The 20,157-nt window shown below is 45.4% G+C and overlaps 1 protein-coding gene across 1 annotated transcript in view; it reads left to right on the plus strand.

Annotated features, from left to right (window-relative positions):
- Nucleotides 1–316: 316 nt before the first annotated feature.
- doc2d (double C2-like domains, delta) overlaps nt 317–20,157 on the plus strand; it is a 62,752-nt gene continuing 42,911 nt past the window's right edge. Inside the window, exons 1-4 of the mRNA XM_056280695.1 lie at nt 317–722; nt 1,341–1,420; nt 2,652–2,726; nt 15,976–16,085. Of these exons, the coding sequence (XP_056136670.1) occupies nt 332–722; nt 1,341–1,420; nt 2,652–2,726; nt 15,976–16,085 (656 nt within the window). The 5' untranslated portion in view covers nt 317–331. The remainder of the gene's footprint in view (nt 723–1,340; nt 1,421–2,651; nt 2,727–15,975; nt 16,086–20,157) is intronic.

A 20,157-nucleotide genomic window follows, 5' to 3' on the forward strand; every position in this document is an offset into this window, starting at 1 on the left:
ACCACTACAGCTGTACAAAAACCTCAAACTCACAAAGGTGGAAAGATGGGGGGATGGGGGGGGGCGGGGGTGGGGTGGGACTGCACCATTTTATTTTCCTCTGTCTTTCTCCCATCTCCATTTTCTACTACAGTTGCTTTCTAAATATGTTGTTTGTTGTCTTGCCGAAGCCATGGCACATTACTCTCCTCACGCCGCCACTCGCTCTCACCTGTCTCTCTCTCTCTCTCTCTCTCTCTCTCTCTCTCTCTCCCTCTCGCTCCATCCATGGTACCTCTCAACCTCCCACCTCCGTGTCGCTATCAACCCACAGTCCCATCCGGCAGTCCACATGAGTGTCTCCAAACCCCCGCCCCCACCCTCCTCATCCCACCTGGTCCTCCCCCCTTCGTCCACCTCCGCCTCCGCCACAACCTCCTCCACCTCTCCCTTACTGACCCCGCACACCTCCGCCCCACCCCCTCCCTCCCCAGTCAAGATCTCTATGCAGGAGCACTTTGCCATCAATGTGTGCCCGGGTCCCATCCTGCCCATCCCGCAGATCTCCGACTTCTTCCCCCGCTTCCACGACTACCCCTGCACGCCGCCGCCGCCGCGGGAGAAGAAGATCCTGAAGGAAGAGACTTTCAATGGAGAGATGGGTGGGGTTGATAAGGACAAGGAGAGGAGGGGGGAGTACGATGGAGAGAGGGGGGAGATAGCGGACTCTGATGATGACGACAGTGAGTTTCACGAGGGGGCCCGGGGCCAAACTAATACTTGGGTTCAGATTTTTTTTTTACGTTGACAGGTGGTTGCTTTTGACTGCAGGAGCCTTTGTGTGTGTGTGTGTGTGTGTGTGTGTGTGTGTGTGTGTGTGTGTGCGCATGCCCTTGTATTTGTTTGTAGCTGTTTATGTGATCGTGCATGTGCGTCCATGTCCATGCTGGCCAGTTTTCTTTCATGAGGAGTAATTGTGGAGCCAAGTATTTTCTCCCCCATGTCATTGTCACTCTCCTGTCTGGCGAAACAGAGGCCCCGGTAATCTATGGCACGATGTTGGAATAGTCTGCAAGTTTGTGCTCATTCATTTATATTTCTTGATTTAATCAAAGATGACTGAGCAATTCACATTCAGCAATGCCACGTTTTTTCAGAGACCACCTGCTACAAATATGAGACAGACCTTGTGTTTGCCGACATAATATATGCAACTGTATTTGAGTATGTGTGTGCGTGCATGCGTGTGCATGTGTGTGTGTGTGTGTGTGTGTGTGTGTGCATGTGACTTTGTGTCTGAATTTGTCTGTCCAACTGCTTGGCAGCTATTTTCAGTATTCCATTGATTGTGTTGTATTCAGCCTACCTGGGCACCCTGGAGTTCAGCCTGCACTTTGACCAAGAAAACAACTGTCTTCATTGTACCATCCACAAGGCCAAGGTGCACACTGTTATAAAACATTAAAATATGCACTTTTGGATGTGCAGTTACATAATCCTCCTTTGGGGACCAATGAATGTTTTTTTTCTGTAGTGTCATTTGCATTTACCGTGAGACATGAAATACTAAAAGTTTAATTTCTACTTTTATTAAGTATCATGGCAACCGCAGACTCAAGCCTTACAAGAAAGCTTCCCAATTGTTGCAAAGCTGTGACAAAATTGTCCAACGCAAATGCAAAATGTTTGGGATTAACATTCCCCAAGGCTGGCAAACAGATTGAGAATAGCAATCATGAAAGCACAGTCCTTGTACTCTATATGTGTGCAGTCAAGTAATATTAATCCTGGACGCTTAAATGAACAGCTAATTTACAGCAAACCCACAGTGGAGAACAATGGTAAATAGTGCTATAGTAAGGCATACCCAGAAATACCCAAGAATACACTATTATGTATGTATGAGAATTCCATGTCCTGTTATGTGAACTGTTTGAAGGTTAGACAAATTTACCTTTGATACAATGAGTGTGTGTGTGTGTGTGTGTGTGTGTGTGTGTGTGTGTGTGTGTGTGTGTGTGTGTGTGTATGTGTGTGAGTCCAAGCTCGTGTGCATGTGTGTGCATGCATATTTGTCCGTGTGTGTGTATGTGTGCGTGCGTGCATGCGTGTGTGCATGCGTGCATACATGTTTGTGTGTGTGTGTGGGTGCAAGCTCGTGTGCATGTGCGTGCATGCACATTTGTCCATGCGTGTGTGTGTGTGTGTGTGAGTGCAAGCTCGTGTGCATGTGCGTGTATGTGCGTTTGTGTGTATGTGTGAGTGCAAGCTCATGTGCATGTACGTGCATACATGTTTGTGTGTGTGTGCATGCGTCCATACATTTGTGTGTGTGTGTGTGTGTGAGTGCAAGCTCGTGTGCATGTGCGTGCATTCGTGGTTGTTCATTTGTGTGTGTGTGTGTGTGTGAGTGCAAGCTCGTGTGCATGTGCGTGCATTCGTGGTTGTTCATTTGTGTGTGTGTGTGCGTGCGTGCGTGCGTGCATGTATACATTCGTGTGTGTGTGAGTGCAAGCTCATGTGCATGTGCATGCATATGTGTGCGTGTGTGTATGTGTGTGTGTGTGTGTGTGTGCGCGTGTGTGTATGTGTGTGAGTGTGTGTGTGTGTGTGTGTGTGTGTGTGTGTGTGTGTGTGTGTGTGTGTGTGTGTGTGTGTCTACCTTCCCACAGGGACTAAAAGCCATGGACTCCAATGGACTGGCTGATCCATACGTCAAGCTCCATCTTCTGCCAGGGGCAAGCAAGGTCACTACTCTCACCTTAGCTTAGTTGGCTCAAACATCCCATGCCAGCAAGTTGAATGGCATTCCCCCTTCTACACAGAGAGAAGATAGATATACCTCGCAACAATTGGCACCAAACTATTTATCTTATAGATCACGAAAAAAAGTTCATCACACTGAAAATATCTCCTTTCAATTTTCAAAATTCTGCTCCATTATTCGTGTGATTTTCAAGAGAAATAATCACTGTATTGTGAATATTCGAATAATGTAAAGATCCAGGTCAAACGGGATGTTGCCGGAGCACTTGTGAAGCTATGCATGGTGCCGGTCTAATCTGGTGTGTCGTTTCAACCCATTGAGCGGGAAGTGTTTTGGTTGGTTACTGCTTAATGTTGTTTGGCAAATCCTTCGCTTTGTCAAGCACAAAGATGCTCCGGTCTATTTCACCGCTCTAGTCTTTCTTTTTTTTGTTATCTCTCCAACTCAAGCAGCAGGGGAAGATAAGGCTAGCATCAACAACACCACCAAAAACAGCTCTGGCCGGGGGCAACCTGTTGTCGGCTGTTTTGACTAGAGGTTGACGCAAAATTAGGTTTATGATAAGCTGGGGAAACACTGGGCCCCCTCATGGGTTGAATGACCCAAACTGTCTGAGGTCTAAGGTGCTTAACAATATATTTATATATATAAATAAAACATCTGGGGCATTTTGTGCCCTCCAGCCGCCTTATGTCTGTGTTCCCTCCCATTGTTATCTCTCTCTCTCTCCCTCCCTCTTCCCACCTTTCACCCATATCTCTGTCTCCATCTCTCTATCGCGCTCTGACCTTATTTGACCTTGATACACCAGCAGTGTGTGGGGAGAGAATGGGAGAGGGGCTGAGAGGAAGGAAAGTGGGAGAGAAACGGAGAGCTGGGGGAGAGAGAGAGAGAGAGAGAGAGAGAGAGAGAGAGAGAGAGAGAGAGAGAGAGAGAGAGAGAGAGAGAGAGAGAGAGAGAGAGAGAGAGAGAGAGAGAGAAGGAGAGACAGATGAGGGGCGGACAGCAGCAGGTGGTTGTCATGGAAACAGTGCGGATTGTTACACGGCTCACGTCAACAGGCGAGTGTTGGTGGTGATGGTGGTGGTGCGGGGGGGGTGGGGGGGTGAGAAAGCGTGAATGAGGTAAGTACTCACAAACCCCCATTTGTTAAATATTGACCACACAAAGCCCCCCACTTGACAGTGAGGGCATGTCATTGTAAAGGTAAATATGACAGATACAGACATGCTTGCATGCGCTTGAGCACTTGCATGCGCTTGAGGACTTGCATGCATTCACAAACACACACACACACACACACACACACACACACACACACACACACACACACACAGAGGCAAATACAGTCTTATTTTTATCTGGACTGAAGTCACATGTGCATGTTTTGTCCGTCAAACATTTCAGTGTGTACTGCGAGTGAAGTTGTCCGAATACTGAACGGACTTGGACATGTCAAAAAAGAGGGTGATACGTCGCTCAACTCTTTCCTCTTCCGCCATTTTAATCTCACTTTCAATCTATCTGATCACGGATAAACACTATTTTTGCACGTGCTTATTCCAACTAGTGCAATGTTTTGCAATATCGAACATCACAAACTACTACTTTCCGCGCGTCACCTGGCGCAGTCGGCATCTCTCAGTGATGACAGACTGAGAGCGGCAGTGGGTTTGAATCAATAACACATGAAGTGTATGTTGCATGTCTCTGCAACTTTTTTCCTCATTCTCCGTTTCCCTGTCCCGTACACACTCGCGCGCGCGCGCGCACGCACACAACGATTGCTGGTGTCTTGTTGCTGGCGTGCAGAATGTTCATTTGCTCCCAGTTCATACCCGTCCATTCCTAATGAAGGCATATGGAGGGTGAGATTTGTGACTCACCCACGACCCGTCTCAGTGCCTTCATAGCTCCTGACTGTGCGTTTTACCAAACACTTAGTGAATTCTCGCTTTGCTTTCCGTTTGATCGCTTACCTGAAAATTGAACTGGTGAATTTAGTGCCACGTCACAGCAAGCTTTTTTTTATTACACCCACGCTGGTAGCAAGTTTGCTAGACCTAACAGAAGACAGCTAAATAGTGACGGGAATTCCGGCTCTTTTTAGTGAGCCAGATCAATTGGCTCAGCTCAGTAATAACAGCCAAATGATGTATGACAAATTATGTAAGATATATAATGTAAAAACACTATTACACGTGTATTGAACGTTTTATTTATATTGAACTGTGTTTTGTATGTTGCGACCGGTTGTTTGGCTCTTAATATTATTACCAAAACTGAGACATTTCTGGGTCGTATTTAACAAATATGTTATGGGATCATCCTATTATTCTGTCCTGTATTAATTTACAAAAATAAATAAATGAATAAATGAATGAATGAATGAATGAATGGATGAAATCAGCTCGACAGGAGCTGGCTCCCATCGTTCACTTAAAAGAGCCGACTCGTGTCGAGACTAACGCATCAAGTAAGTCATAGGGGTGGGCCATCTTATCCACAAAGGGCCGGTGTGGGTGCAGGTCTTTGTTCCAACCAAGCAGTTACACACCTGATCCACCTAGAGTCTTTGCTGAGGAACTTGATTAGGAGACACAGGTGTATAACTGCTTGGTTGGAACAAAGACCTGCGCCACCCACACCGGCCCTTCCTGGATAAGATGGCCCATAGGTTCATCATAAGTTCTCTTGCGATCTTATCTCGTGATCATCGATCAGCGACAGAGAGCCAGTGCCGTGGCTGTGCTTGGAATTTCCACCGGAACTGGCATCGACGCTTTGGGTGCATCGTATCAATCGCAGACATGATCGGCTTGTTCTCTATTTTGACTGAAGAGCTTTCTGTAAAAGGGGTGTGGCTTCTAGCCCTACTTGAAGGTGATTGGGTTTTACCGGGGGAAATGTCCGCTCGAGTTGATCATTTGTTTCCCCTCAAGTGAATGCTCATTTTGCTCATTTCGCAACGCTCCCAGTTTGTCGCGATTAACTCCGCCCATCCGCCTCCTACCATTGACGTCTCATGCGTTCGCGCCGCTCGTAACTTTTGCTTGGCGTTCGAATAAAACACACCTTGAAAAGAGCGGACACTGGACTGAGGTAGAGGAAGTGTGACAAGGATGATGCCATCCACAAGGACAGATGAAGAGAGAGGACAAGAGATGAGACGAATTGCTGCACAAACAGAAAGCAAGAAATGTATAATTTCCAGACTGAAGTTAAGGCATTGGTAAAGATGAGGGTGACGGCGACAGCGGCCAGAGCAGAACCCGGTTCTGTTTTAGATGTGTGGAGATACTATAGCCTGTGGCATTAGGAAGGGCTCGGGGAAACGATTCACCAGGTTTCACTCTTTCCAGTCAACGTGGAGTGATGGTTATTTGCCTCTGAGAGAGAGTCATTCATTCTACGGCTGTGTCCTGCAGGCACACATACAGCTGTGCACCGCTGTGCAGCAAGCCATTGCTGTGACTCATGGCTCTGCTTGTCCCGCTGCTCCTGGACGTCAGCGGAGCCAACAAATGACGGGAATCGACACACTTGTTTTGTTCTACTGTAGAGGAGCTCAAGCAGGAGTCGTGACAACTTTCTCTTTCGGCTACACAACGTGCACCATTTATTCCTTCCCCCATTACAACAACAACAAAAACCCGCGCAGCGGAAGTGTATCACTGCAAACTCGAGCTGAGAAAACAGCAGCTGTAAACCAACGTTCCTACTAGCTCAAAAAGGGGAATTATGTATCCCCATAACCACTACACTACGAAACAAGCTCTGTGGAGCTCGCTACTCTTTAAAGGGAAATGTCATCTCAAAATCAAAAATACACGTTTTTCCTTTTACCTGCAGTACTACTTATTAGTGCTGCACGATTTGGCGAAGAAGTCATATTGCGATTATTGTGGACAGTATTACGATTTGCGATTGCAATAAAATAAATTTATACATATACAAATTATGCAAATTTGTCGTGTTGCCTCGACATGCAGTGACTTTCATTTTGCTGTTTTACACAGTACCCCTTTCTGCTCTGTCGCTGAGCTTGAATCCAAAAATCGCCATATAACAGAGGTCGCGTTTTTTTTTGTTTTTTTTGTTTTTGTTTTTTTTTGCCGCCATTTCATCAGCGTCAACATGCTCGTTGTCATCTTATCATTTTTTCCCTTCTTTCTAGTCTGCACACAGCGCACCGTATGTCATGTGACCGCAGACTGCACACGCTTCACTGCCTAAACAGAGACTGATTGGTCAGCTCTTAAATTATGGGCGTAGATATGCGGACTGCACACAAACAGACGTTCATACACGCACATTTTATTATTTAATTAAATCGCAGCCTTTTGCGGTTATATAATTGCACAGGCTGACATCGCGATCGTGCAGCACTACTAATTATCCGTCTAACTCGTTTTGGTTTGAGTTGCCAAGTCTTGGCGATATCGGCCGTAGAGATGTCGGCCATCTCTCGAATACAATGGAACTGGATGGCACTCGGCTTGTGTTGCTCAAAGCGCCGGGAAAAAAAAAAACCTCAACAGCGGTGTCTCTTTCCAGAAATCATCACCGGGTTACTCAGGATAAGCCACAGACCTTGTTGTGAGCAGTTTCATGTAAGTGTAGTTCAGTCTAAGAAAATAGTTCCTACATGAAACTGCTCACAACAAGATCTGTTGATTAATCTTGAGTAACCGGGTCATGATTTGTGGAAAGGGCCATTGTATTCGAGAGAAGGCAGTCGGCTCTACTGCTGATATCTCCAAAACTCAGCAACTCACACCAAAACGATCTAGATGGATAAATAGCTCTACATGTATGAAGGAAAAACATTTATTTTTGATTTTGGGGTGAACTGTCCCTTTAAACTAAGGCCAAACTTAATGGCTGAAAACAGAGAAGGGGGGGCGGAGCCAGACTGATTGGATGCAGGGACATAAAACTCAGCCACCTCCGATACCATCCTCTGGGATCCATCATCTCGTTGCCGGCCCTCCTGCTCCACTCCCAGCTCACAGGCTACCTGGTCGGAGGTGGTATTCAGACGTGGCAAGAAGGGAAGACCCCAAGCTGTCTGGCTTCCATCCATAAATCTCTAAAATCGCTTTGCCATGCTACCAGCTGATGTCACTTTTCACCCTGTTGATGTCCCCGTGACCGATGCTGTTCCCATGGCCGATGTTGTTCCTTCCCATGTGGAACCGTGCACTTCTCCAGCTGGTACTACTGCTGCTGCAATGTTGCCATAGCTGCTGAGGTGGCTGACCCACCTCCTGCTGCCACTGCCACCGTGGGTTCTGATGGAGTTATTCAACGGGGAAACAGCTCTGTGGTGCTAGCCTGCTAGGTACATATAATGGATCCCATCTCCTCCTCAGATGATCAGGTGCTCTGCGCTGAATCAACACAGATGCCCACCTTTTCGGATGGAACTGTCAATCAGTCACCCACTCCCCGCCCCCCCACTACTTTGATTGTTGGGGCTCCATACTCTGAAACATCCGTTTTTCCTAAATGCAGTCACGTGCTGCTTTCCTGGAACTACTACCCATGAAATCCTAGAGAAACTCCCAGTACTCCTGGATTTATTTCCAACAATTATGAAAGTAATAGTCCATGTCAGCACCAATGACATTGCCCGTCAGCAGTCCGAGCTGACAAAAAGCAATTTTATTTGTCTTTTTAGTCTCCTCAACTTTTGTGGAAACCCCACTTTCATTTCTGGTCCAGTTCTCACATTGGGTCACGGTGTGGGGTGTTTTAGCAGAATTCTTAGCCTTCATACCTGGCTCCAGTCCATGTGTACAGCACACAACATTGGTTTTATTCACAGCTTTGACTTGTTCTGGGAGCGCTCCTCTGTGTATAGAAGAGAAGGTCTTTTACTGAACATGCTCGGTAGTCGCATGTTTGCTGCTAATTTGCAGCATTTCAGCCTCTCTTGCCAGTAAAATGTCTGCCTTCCCTCCCCTGCTGTCTGGTAATCCCATGATCTTGTCAACTATTATAATGACACACTCTCCTGTCTTGATCAGCTGGCTCACATTAAAACTAAAATAGTTTCGTCACACACATAGTGCCCTGGTATACTTCTGAACTCCATCAAATGAAATCCTGTAAGCATCAGCTTGAAAAACTGCAAATAAACTGGTTTAACAGTGCATCTCCAAGCCTGTGCAGACTGCCTTCAACAATACAAAGACGCTTTCATCACAGCATGGTCCACCTACTACTCACACCTCATACACTCTGGCTCCACCAATCCTAAGGCTCTCTTTTCCACAATAATACAAACTTCTGAAACCCAGTGACAACACCTCCAAATACGTCACAGTTAACAAATGCATCTTTCATCTTTTCTGCTACTACTTTCGGCTGCTTCCATTAGGGATAGCCACCGCGGATCATTTGTTTCCATTTCTTTATGTCCTCTGCATCTTCTTCTGTCACAACAGCCACCTGCATGTCCTCCCTCACCACAATCATAAGCCTCCTCTTTGGCCTTCCTCTTTTCCTCTTCCCTGGTAGCTCCATATTCAGCATCCTTCTCTTAATATGAAATGTTTGTGGCTGCAGGAGTCAATAGCTTTCAGGCTCTTCTAAGAAAGCTCATGTATAAATTTATTTGCCAGCTCAATGACTCTGATAATGCAATCATCAGCAGTTTAACTAATATAAGATTCAGTGCCATACACTACCAATCCCGGCAGTGGGACCCCTGGTATAGCTGCCTTCTTATAAGACACTGATTTGTTCCATTTATGTTATTTATTGTGTTTTTATTCTTTGTATTGTCTGGGGTTTGTCTTTTACCTATTTGTCCATGTCTGTTATGGACCCTGAGTCTGCAATAAAGTTCTGAATTGAAATTAATTGAATTGAATATACCCAGCATCTCTCCTCCACACATGTCCAAGCAGTCTCAATCTTGCCTCTCTTGCTTTGTCTCCAAAGCGTCCAACCTGAGCTGTCCCTCTAATATACTCGTTCCTAATCCTGTCCTTCTTCATCACTCCCAATGAACATCTTAGCGTCTTCAGCTCTGCCACCTCCAGCTCTGCCTCCTGTCTTTTCACCACTGCCACTGTCTCCAAACCATAGAACATAACTGGTCTCACTACCATCTTGTAAACCGTCCCTTTAACTCTTGATGGTACCCTTCTGTTGCAAATCACTCCTGACACTGTTCTCCACCCACTCCACCCTGCACGGACTCTCTTCTTCACCTCTCTTCTGCACTCCCCGTTACTTTGGACAGTTGACCCCAAGTACTTAAACTCATCCACCTTCATCACCCCTTCTCCTTGCATCCTCACCATTCCACTGTCCTCCCTCTCATTCATGCATATTTATTCCGTCTTGCTCCTACTAACTTTCATTCCTCTTCTCTCCAGTGCATACCTCCACCACTCCAGGCTCTCCTCAACCTGTACCCTACTCTTGCTGCAGATCACAATGTCATCCGCAAACATCATAGTCCATGGAGACTCCTGCCTGATCTCATCCATCAACCTGTCCATCACCATTGCAAATAAGAAAGGGCTCAGAGCCGATCCTTCATGTAATCCCACCTCCACCTTGAACCCATCTGTCTTTCCAACTGCACACCTCACCATTGTCACACTTCCCTCATACATATCCTGCACCACTTCTACATACTTCTCTGCAACTCCTGACTTCCTTATACAATACCACACCTCCTCTCTCGGCACCCTGTCATATGCTTTCTATAAATCCACAGACACAATGTAACTCCTTTTGGCCTTGTCTATAATTCTCAATCAACATTCTCAAAGCAAACATCACACCTGTAGTGCTCTTTCATGGCATGAAACCATACTGCTGCTTGCTAATCATCACCTCCCCTCTTAACCTAGCGTCTATTACTCTTTCCCATATCTTCATGATGTGGCTGATCAATTCTATACCTTTTGTAGTTGCTACAGTTCTGCACATTGCCGTTGTTCTTGAAAATCGGTACCAGTATGCTTCTTCTCCACTCCTCAGGCATTATCTTACTTTCCAAGATTGTGTTAAACAATCTAGTTAAAAACTCCACTGCCATCTCTCCGAAACATCCCCAGGCCTCCACAGGTATGTCATCAGCACCAACTGCCTTTCCACTCTTCATCCTCTTCATAGCTGCCCTCACTTCCTCCTTGCTAATCCACCGCACTTCCTGATTCATTATCCCTACATCATCAAACCTTCTCTTTCTCTTATTTTCTTCATTCATCAGCCCCTCAAAGTACTCCTTCCACCTTCTCAGCACACTCTCCTTGCTTGGCGGCACATTTCCATTCCTATCCTTGATCGCCCTAACCTGCTGCACATCCTTCCCAGCTCGGTCCCTCTGTCTAGCCAATCGGTACTAGTCCTTTTCTCCTTCCTTGATCTCTAACCTCTCATACAACTTACCATACGCTTTTTCCTTTGCCTTTGCCACCTCTCTCTTCACTTTATGCTGCATCTTCTTATACTCCTGTTTACTTTCTTCATCTCTCTGACTATCCCAATTCTTCTTTGCCAACCTCTTACTCTATGTATGTTCCTGTACTTCCTCGTTCCACCACCAAGTCTCCTTGTCTCCCTTCTTCTATCCAGACGACACACCAATTACCTTCCCAGCTGTCTCCCTCACTATTTTTGCAGTGGTTGTCCAGCCATCCGGCAACTCTTTACTATCGCCCAATGCCTGTCTTAACCCCTCCCTGAACTCCACACAACAGTCTTCCTTCTTCAACTTCCACCATTTGATCTTTGGCTCTGCCTTCACTTGCTTCTTCTTCTTGGTCTCCAAATACATCCTACAGACCACCATCTGATGCTGCCTAGCTACATTCTCCCCTGTCACCACCTTGCAGTCTCCAATCCCTTTCAGATCGCACCTTCTACTTAAGATATAGTCCACTTGTGTGCACTTTCCTCTAATCTTTTATGTCACCCTGTTCCTCCCTCTTCTTGAAATATGTGTTCACCACAGCCATTTCCATCCTTTTCACAAAATCCACCACCATCTGTCCTTCCACATTTCTCTCCTTGACACCATACCTGCCCATCACTTCCTCATCACCTCTGTTCCATTCACCAACATGTCCATTGAAGTCTGCTCCAATCACCATCTGTCCTCCTTGGGCACACTCTCCACCACTTCATCCAACTCACTCCAGAATTCTTCTTTATTTTCCATCTCACATCCAACTTGTGGGGCATATGCACTGATAACATTTATCAACACATCTTTGATTTCCACCTTCATACTCACCACTCTGTCTGACACTCTCTTTACCCCCAGCATATTATTGATATACTCTTCCTTCAGAATTACCCCTACCCAATTCCTCCTCCCATTCGCACCATGGTAGAAGAGTGTGAACCCACCTCCGATGCTCCTGGCTTCACTCCTCTTCCACCTTGTCTCTTGCACACACAGTAAACCTACCTTTCTTCTTTCCATCATATCAGCCAGCTCTCTCCCTTTACCAGTCATAGTGCCAACATTCAAAGTTCTGACTCTCACCTCCACACTCTAACCCTTCCTCCTTTCTCGCTGCCTCTGGACATGCCTTCCCCCTCTCCTTCCCCTTCGCCCAACAGTAGCAGTTTCCACTGACACCTTGCTGGCCAACAGTAATGGTGGTGGTTGTTGGTAACCCGTGCCTCGACTGATCTGGTATGGAAATCTTATTTATGATCCACATATTTGATTTGGCAAAGATTTTATGCCGGATGCCCTTCCTGATGCAACCTTCCCCATTTATCCGGGTTTGGGACCAGCACTAAGAATGCACTAGCTTGTGCATCCTCAGTGGCTGGGTTTCTTTCCTTTCATGTTTCCAAACTAAAATTGATATCATCTATAGCAAGCTGACCCCCGTCTTCTCCACCACCACCCCTTTATCACTCAGCCCTTGTCTAAGTTCTCCCCTATGTCCCAAATGGAGCTGTCCAACTTTATGGTAGGAATGTGAAGCTCCAAATGTGTTCTGGATCCCATCCCATCCAGTCTTGTCAAGGACTGTCTCCAAGCTATCTCCTCACTCATCACAGAAATCATTAACTCCTTATTCAGCTCTGGTTCAGTCCCCCAAACACTGAAAATGGCTGCTGTCACCCCCATCCTCAAACAACCTGGACTCAACCCTGATATCAGGAGCAATTTCTGCCCCATCTCCAATCTCCCCTTTCTGTCAAAAATACTGGAACATGTTGTCGTCTCCCAACTCAAAGCCTACCTCATCTCCAATGACCTGTTAGAACCATTCCAATCTAGTTTTCACTCACAGCACAGCACAGAACCAGCCATTCTTAAAGTCAACAACGACCCCCCCCCCCAGACTCTGGTCACCTCAGGATTATCATCCTCCTCAAACTCACTGCAGCTCCTGACACCATCAACTACACCATTTTTCTCTCTCGCCTTGATTCCTTCCTCAACATCACCGGTACTGCCCTCTTCAGGCTAAAGTAATATCTCACAAACAGACAACAGTTCATCAGCATCGACAACTGCACCTCTTCCACCACTCCTCTGTCCCAATGCATCTCCAAGGGTTTAGTGCTTGGTCCTCTCCTGTTCATCCTTTACACGCTCCCCCTTGGTAACATCATATGTCGTCATGGTCTCTACTTCCACTGCTATGCCAATGATGTCCTGCTCTCCATCGCCACTAAATCCATCACCACTGCAACTCGCTCCACTCTGACCAACTGCATCACTGACATTAAATCATGGACGCAAGCCAACTTCCTCAAACTAAATTGTGATAAATCAGACATGATCATCATTGGTCCCAAATCCCTTACCAAAACCATGCACAACATCTGCATCACCACTGATAACTCCACTCAGTCTCTCTCCCCACACATCCACAACCTCGAAATCATTTTCAACAGCAACCTGTCCTTTGAACACCATGTTAATCAAACCACCAGTTTTCCCTTTTCCACCTAAAGAAACATAGCTTATCTCCGCCCATCACTCTCCTCTGCTGCCAAACCTTTGATTCATACCTTCATCACATCCATAATTGACTACTGCAACAGCATTTTTTTTTTTGGATTCCCCCCCCCCCCCGATTGTACTTGGCCAATTACCCCACTCTTCCGAGCCGTCCCGGTCGCTACTCCACCCTCTAACGATCCGGGGAGGGCTGCAGACTACCACATGCCTCCTCCAATACATGTGGAGTCGCCAGCTGCTTCTTTTCACCTGGCAGTGAGGAGTTTCGCCAGGGGGACTTAGCGCATGGGAGGATCAAGCTATTCCCCCCAGTTCCCCCTCCCCCCGAACAGGCACCCTGACCGACCAGAGGAGGCGCTAGTGCAGCGACCAGGACACATAGCCACATCCGCCTTCCTACCAGCAGACACGGCCAATTGTGTCTGTTGGGATGGCCAACCAAGCCAGAGGTAACAAGAGGATTCGAACTGGCGATCTCCATGTTGGTAGGCAACAGAATAGACCGCCGCACCACCTGGACACCCTGCAATAGCATTCTTTATGGCACATTATCCAAAGTTCTAAATAAATTCCAATACATCCATAACTCTGCTGCTCGCCTGCTCACCCACTCCTGTCCCCGTGACCACATCACACCTGTCCTCCAGAACATCCACTGGCTCCCTGTCCTATAACGGATCCAATTCAAAGTATTTCTCCTCAGTCACAAAGCCCTCCATAACCAGGCCCACTCCTACCTCACTGGCCTGCTCCACTACTATACTCTTTCCTGGATCCTCGGCTCCACCACTCAGGACCAAGTACCAGATCTGGGGCAACACAGCCTTCTCCATAGCTGCCCACCGATGTGTCCATGTTTAAATCATTATCCAAAACTCACCTTTTCAGAATTACTCTTAGTGTGTGATTAATGTTGTGTGTTATGTTTTTGGTGTGTTGCTTTTATGATCATTTTAACTTATGCAAAGTGTCTTTCAGTACCATGAAAAGCGCTCTATAAATAAAATGTATTATTATAATCATTATTATTACTATTGTTATTATCATCATTATTAAAAGACTAAGAGAGGATGGAAGAAGAAGTTGAAATTTCACCCTGGGGCTCAAGCAAGTGGATGACTCTTGCAGAAAAGACATGAAATGAGAGAGGGGGAGAGAGAGAGAAAGATTGATCAAGGGAGTGGTAAGTGGAGCTGCAGACTGTGGTGCAAAGACTGGAGTCCAGATGGTACTCCCTATGCTTAAGATGTACGGCACTGATATATTTCATAAATGTGTTTGTGCAAGTATAGTCTATACCTTTCCTTTTCTCATTTGGAGAGAAAACCAACGATGATGCCTTTATTCATGCTGTCTGTATGATTGGCCATTAAAACTTTGTGAATATGCACTTTGGAATTATAAAATGTACTGGCACAAGAGTTCATTAGACAGTGCCAAAGCAGAAAACACAACAGTTTCATAAACAACAAAATAAAGTAAATATATAAAATTGAGGCGGTTGCACCCTTGAAGGCAGATAAATGGAAATGAGCCAGCAAACACCTGCAAACTTTATCTCATCATTGACACTCTCACAGGGGAGTGTGCAAGGCATCACATATATACGGCACCACTAACAAGGGCTCCTGGGCCTTCATTTCCTTGGAACGCTTTAAAATTTCATGCTTATCGTGTCAGCGCTGTCTAATTGGATGGTCTGTTGTTTTAGTGAAGCTGTGCTTGGTTCTGCGGGCCTGGCTCATGTTCGTGCACCACCATGTGAGGTGGGGGTTGCAATGAGAGGGGGTGGACAGAAGGACGGCAGAGGAGAGGGAAGCCTCCCGTCCTCTCACTCTCCTCTGCAAAGTAGGTGACAGATGTCTGCAATTTCCACAGGGAGGGAGATAAATGATGTTTCTCTCTCGCGCTCTCTCGCGCGCTCTCTCTCTCCCTCTCTGTCACTCACCTTCTCATTTAATTTCAATCCTTTTTGCTCCCGATCATGATCTCTGATTGTGTGACTCTGATCTCTCTAGTTTGCTCCACGAACCACCAACCTTCATTTCACCTTACATCACCCCTCTCTCCCTCCCTCCTTCTCTCCTTCTCTTTTTAGTCATCTCATCCTATCGTCCATCATCCTTGCCCTCCTTAACCCTAACTCTCTCTGAAGTCTCCTTCACGTTCATCGTCTATGCCCCAGATCTCTTTGTGCCTTCCCTTTCCGTCAGTGTTTTTCTATGAGTCCTTCCTGTCTCTTTCTTATCGCTCTCATTTCTTCTCTCAGGCAAACAAGCTTCGCACAAAGACCCTGAAGAACACCTTGAACCCGGTATGGAATGAGACGCTGATATATCACGGCATTACAGCGGCTGACATGACCACCAAAACACTCAGGTAATCAACCCAACTCACCAGCACAGCCAGGACAAACATCCACGGCTGGAGTTCTCCAGCATTCTGCCAACAACTGTCCATGTACCCCTGCGGGCATTTTCATGTCATTTCATGTTTCATTATTGCAGCTGGGAAACACCATCCAACTGCTCCGTTTGTGGTTGTTGCAGTAATTGCTCAAGTTGGGTGTGCTATAGAGTTGCCACCCCCTTGTTCCCGAAGTGCTCTCCAAACGAGAGACTGAGGTCAAGCGTGGCCATCTTGGCCTAAAAGCATACCAATTGTTGATGTACTGCTGATGTACGTGTCTCAGTGGTGTGGGTACCTCTCTTTTCTGTGTGAGGATGAGGTTTGTGTGGTTGTAAACGTCTACATGTGCCGGGCTATTCAAAGGCTTTGATAAATATTGTGGTGGGATTTGACAGTGTTATTCACGCAGGGGAATCACATGCACAAACACACAAAACCATTCAAATATATATGCACGCACGCACACACACACACACACACACACACACACACACAGATGTACACTCCCACCCTCATAAACATGTTTGCATGCGCACAAACAGTTCTGTTCCTGCATACACAAAAGCTGGCCGTCAGGTGAATGCTTATCCTTTAGCTTGCGTGTCAAGGGCAATAACTGGCAAGCGAGAACATGCATGGCCCCTCCTCAAAGCAGAGGAAAACATACACACACACACACACACACACACACACACACACACACACACACACACACACACACACACACACACACGTGTGTGCGATTATGCACACACACACAAACACACACCCCAGTTCCAGGAGGGACCCCTCAGTCTTCAAGAAACCCATCCGACCTCTATCCAAGGAGAACAGAGGCAACCCAGAGACACGTGTTGTCGTTGGCACTCTGGAGAGCCCAGTGAGGGAGGAGAGGAGGGGAGGAGAGAGAAACACAGTAGTGCCATGATAGATGGAGAGAAGAGGAAGTGTGAATGATGCCAAGTGACAGAGAGGACCAAGTATGGTGGCCAAAGCTGCAAAAGGCAACTGAATGAAAATGCCAAACAAGAAGGGTTATTGGACAGAGAGCGGATGGGTAACACTTTAGTATGGGGAACGTAGTCACCATTAATTAGGTGCTTATTAGCATGCAAATTAGCAACATATTGGCTCTTAATTGGTAATTATTACGTACTCATTAATGCCTTATTCTGCATGGCCTTATTATACAACCAATAAGCCATTAACTATGAGTTTTCCCTCTATAACCTCAGAATTATTGCTTATTAGTAGTACCATCTCAATATGCTTCGCTTAGTATGGACTTTATAAGGTGGTAGTACCACAAGAAGAGTTATTCTCCCTTACTAACACTTAATGAATATGGTCTGTTCTTACATAACAAAACACAAAACTACAAGTGTTAATAGTGTTAAATTACTGTAAATTAAGTTTTTGTTACTTAGAATATGTCCCCCATACTAAAGTGACATCTTGATCATTACTAATTCACTAGTAATTAAGTTTTTTTATGTTCCCCATACTAACGTGTTACCAGAGGATGCGAGAGAGAAATTTTAACTGGAGAGAATACAGAGACAGTGAGATAAGATGGAGAGATGTGTGAGTTTATAAATGAGGAAATTGCTTCTCTCTAATTACAGAGAAAGAGGGGTGACCTAAAAAAAATGAATCAAAAACAAAACACCGAGGACAGTAAGAAAGTCAAGCCAAAATAGAGAAAATTTGAATTTAAATCTGACAGACAAAGAAAGATGGAAAAAAAGAAAGAATGAAGGAAAGACAGAGTTTGTTCTGAAACTCATTATCATCTCGCCGTCATTGTTTAAACTCCACTATGGCAGTTAGGTAACCAATCGACTCGAGTTTTCATTTTATCAGCAAGATGTGGAGAGAAGAAGGGGTGAAGAGAGATGGAGAGGTATCCCTGGAGAGCTGTTTACTGTCTCGCTCTCCCTCTGCATCTTCCTCCTCTAATCCCAGCAGGAGACAGGGAAGGGGGGGAAACACCATGGTCCCTATGCATGGTGCATTTATGAGTTTAAAGCCTCTACCAGGACTCATTCTCTGCATGGATCTGCCTGGAGGCCCAGACAACCAATGCACTGGTCAGAAGGAGGAAAGGCTGATACACGTTGGAGGAAGATTAATATAGCATGTGAAATGGACGAGAGGATGATAGTCTTGTCTGCCGACATTTCTTGAATTAATTAGGATTATACAAAGGCATTATGTAAAAAAAACACTTTGAAATAAACGGGAACATTAGCATAACCGGATCAAATAGGAATTAGCTACATGACAGGGATAAAAATACGTTAGCTTTCCAATGCAATGGAAATTGTATCAATAAATAACTCCTTCACATTTTTTTTTCAGTATCCACAATGTGTGGATACCGTAATGTCCACAAACAGAGCATTACAAGCTATAGTCTTTGTTACTGTGTTCTAGTCTATGTACGCTCTCTGCGAATCGGAGGGGTGTGCAGACAAATGCTCACAAGACAAATGCTCACAAGACAAATGCTCACAATACTAATAGAAAAAGAGACAAACGCTCACAAATTGTTTTACAATCTTTATTTTTCAAAAAGTCAACTGAACATTCTGTTGCATGTCACATAAGACATATCACATTGGCCTAAGCATGTGAAAGGGATCACATCTCCCTGACAAATGAAATGGTGATCTTAAAGATAATCATGATAATGAGACTATCAATTACTGTTTGGTAATACATAATCTTTATTAACCTTTATTCAGGGAAACATATTTTACTAGTGCATTGGGTTTTGAAAGTATTTGTACATATTTTCATAATTAAATCGATATGTAAACATATTTCATATTTGTATATCTGTATACTATCATTTTTCGCTGCAAATATAGATTATAAAACAATTTGTGAGCATTTGTCTCTTTTTCTTTTAGTGTTGTGAGCATTTGTCTTGTGAGCATTTGCCATGGAATCGATAGGAGGAGCCAGCTAGGTAGTCAGGCACTTATAATAAGTCAGGAAGCACCTGCCATGTGTAAATATATCCCATGAGACTTCAATAAAAACATCGTTCACTCCAGTCATTGTCTGTCAATTTATTGATGCTATGAGAAGCACAAAACATCACACTGGCGACGAGGATCAAACCTGTCTGACGAAGGAAAATTCCGTCAAGAGAATAAAAGGAAGAAGAGAAAGCACTGAGTGAGTTGCTAAGCTAAGCTAAGCTAACGAGGACACAAGCTAAGTCCCAAGATAACGTTACCATGTCGCTCGCAGGCAACGTCGCGCTCCTCCCCTTTGAGATCCCAGTTCTAATGGACCACGATGGACAAAATAGGTACGAAGGTTTGAAAATTATACCTTCCATAGCTATGAACATTACTGGCGATGCTAGGCTAAAAGCATTGCCGTTGGACTTAGCAGGAGAACGAGTGCATGCTGGTGATGACTGCCGCTTGTCTGTGAGTTTATGTATGTCTGGGTGGACTGTGGGAACTGAATTGCCGCTCTGGGATAAATAAAGTTGTCTGAATCTGAATCCGATATCTATGATGCCATGGCAGTCGAGGCAAACAGGTATGCAGATACGAAACAGAAGCTTACATGATAGTTTTCATCCAAAAAGAATGTCCAGTATCAAGTCTACATATTCAGAAAAGCAGTGCAGCAACCAGGAGAAAATTTGGATAGCTACCACACCAGGCTATGCATGCTAGCAAAGAACTGTGAGTTTACAAACATAGATTCTGAAATTAAAGCACAACTAGTACAGAGCTGCACATCATCCAAGCTTCGCAGGAAGGCACTGAGAGAGCCCGACATAACACTAAATGGACTTCTGGACCACGGGAGAACTCTAGAACTGTCTGAAATGCAGGCTGCAGGCATAGAACAGGGTACAGCTGCTACAGTGAATGCGGTGCATCAGAAGGCTCAAATCAAGCCATCAGCTGGAAACGTAAGCCCAATGAGAGGTAGACCAAACAACCAGTGTAGGAATTGTGAAGGCAAATACCAACATGAAGAGTGTGGTGTATTGGATCGAGAACTCGGTGCT

The sequence above is a fragment of the Lampris incognitus genome, chromosome 5 (genome assembly GCF_029633865.1).
Source record: "Lampris incognitus isolate fLamInc1 chromosome 5, fLamInc1.hap2, whole genome shotgun sequence".
NCBI classification, from domain to species: domain Eukaryota; kingdom Metazoa; phylum Chordata; class Actinopteri; order Lampriformes; family Lampridae; genus Lampris; species Lampris incognitus.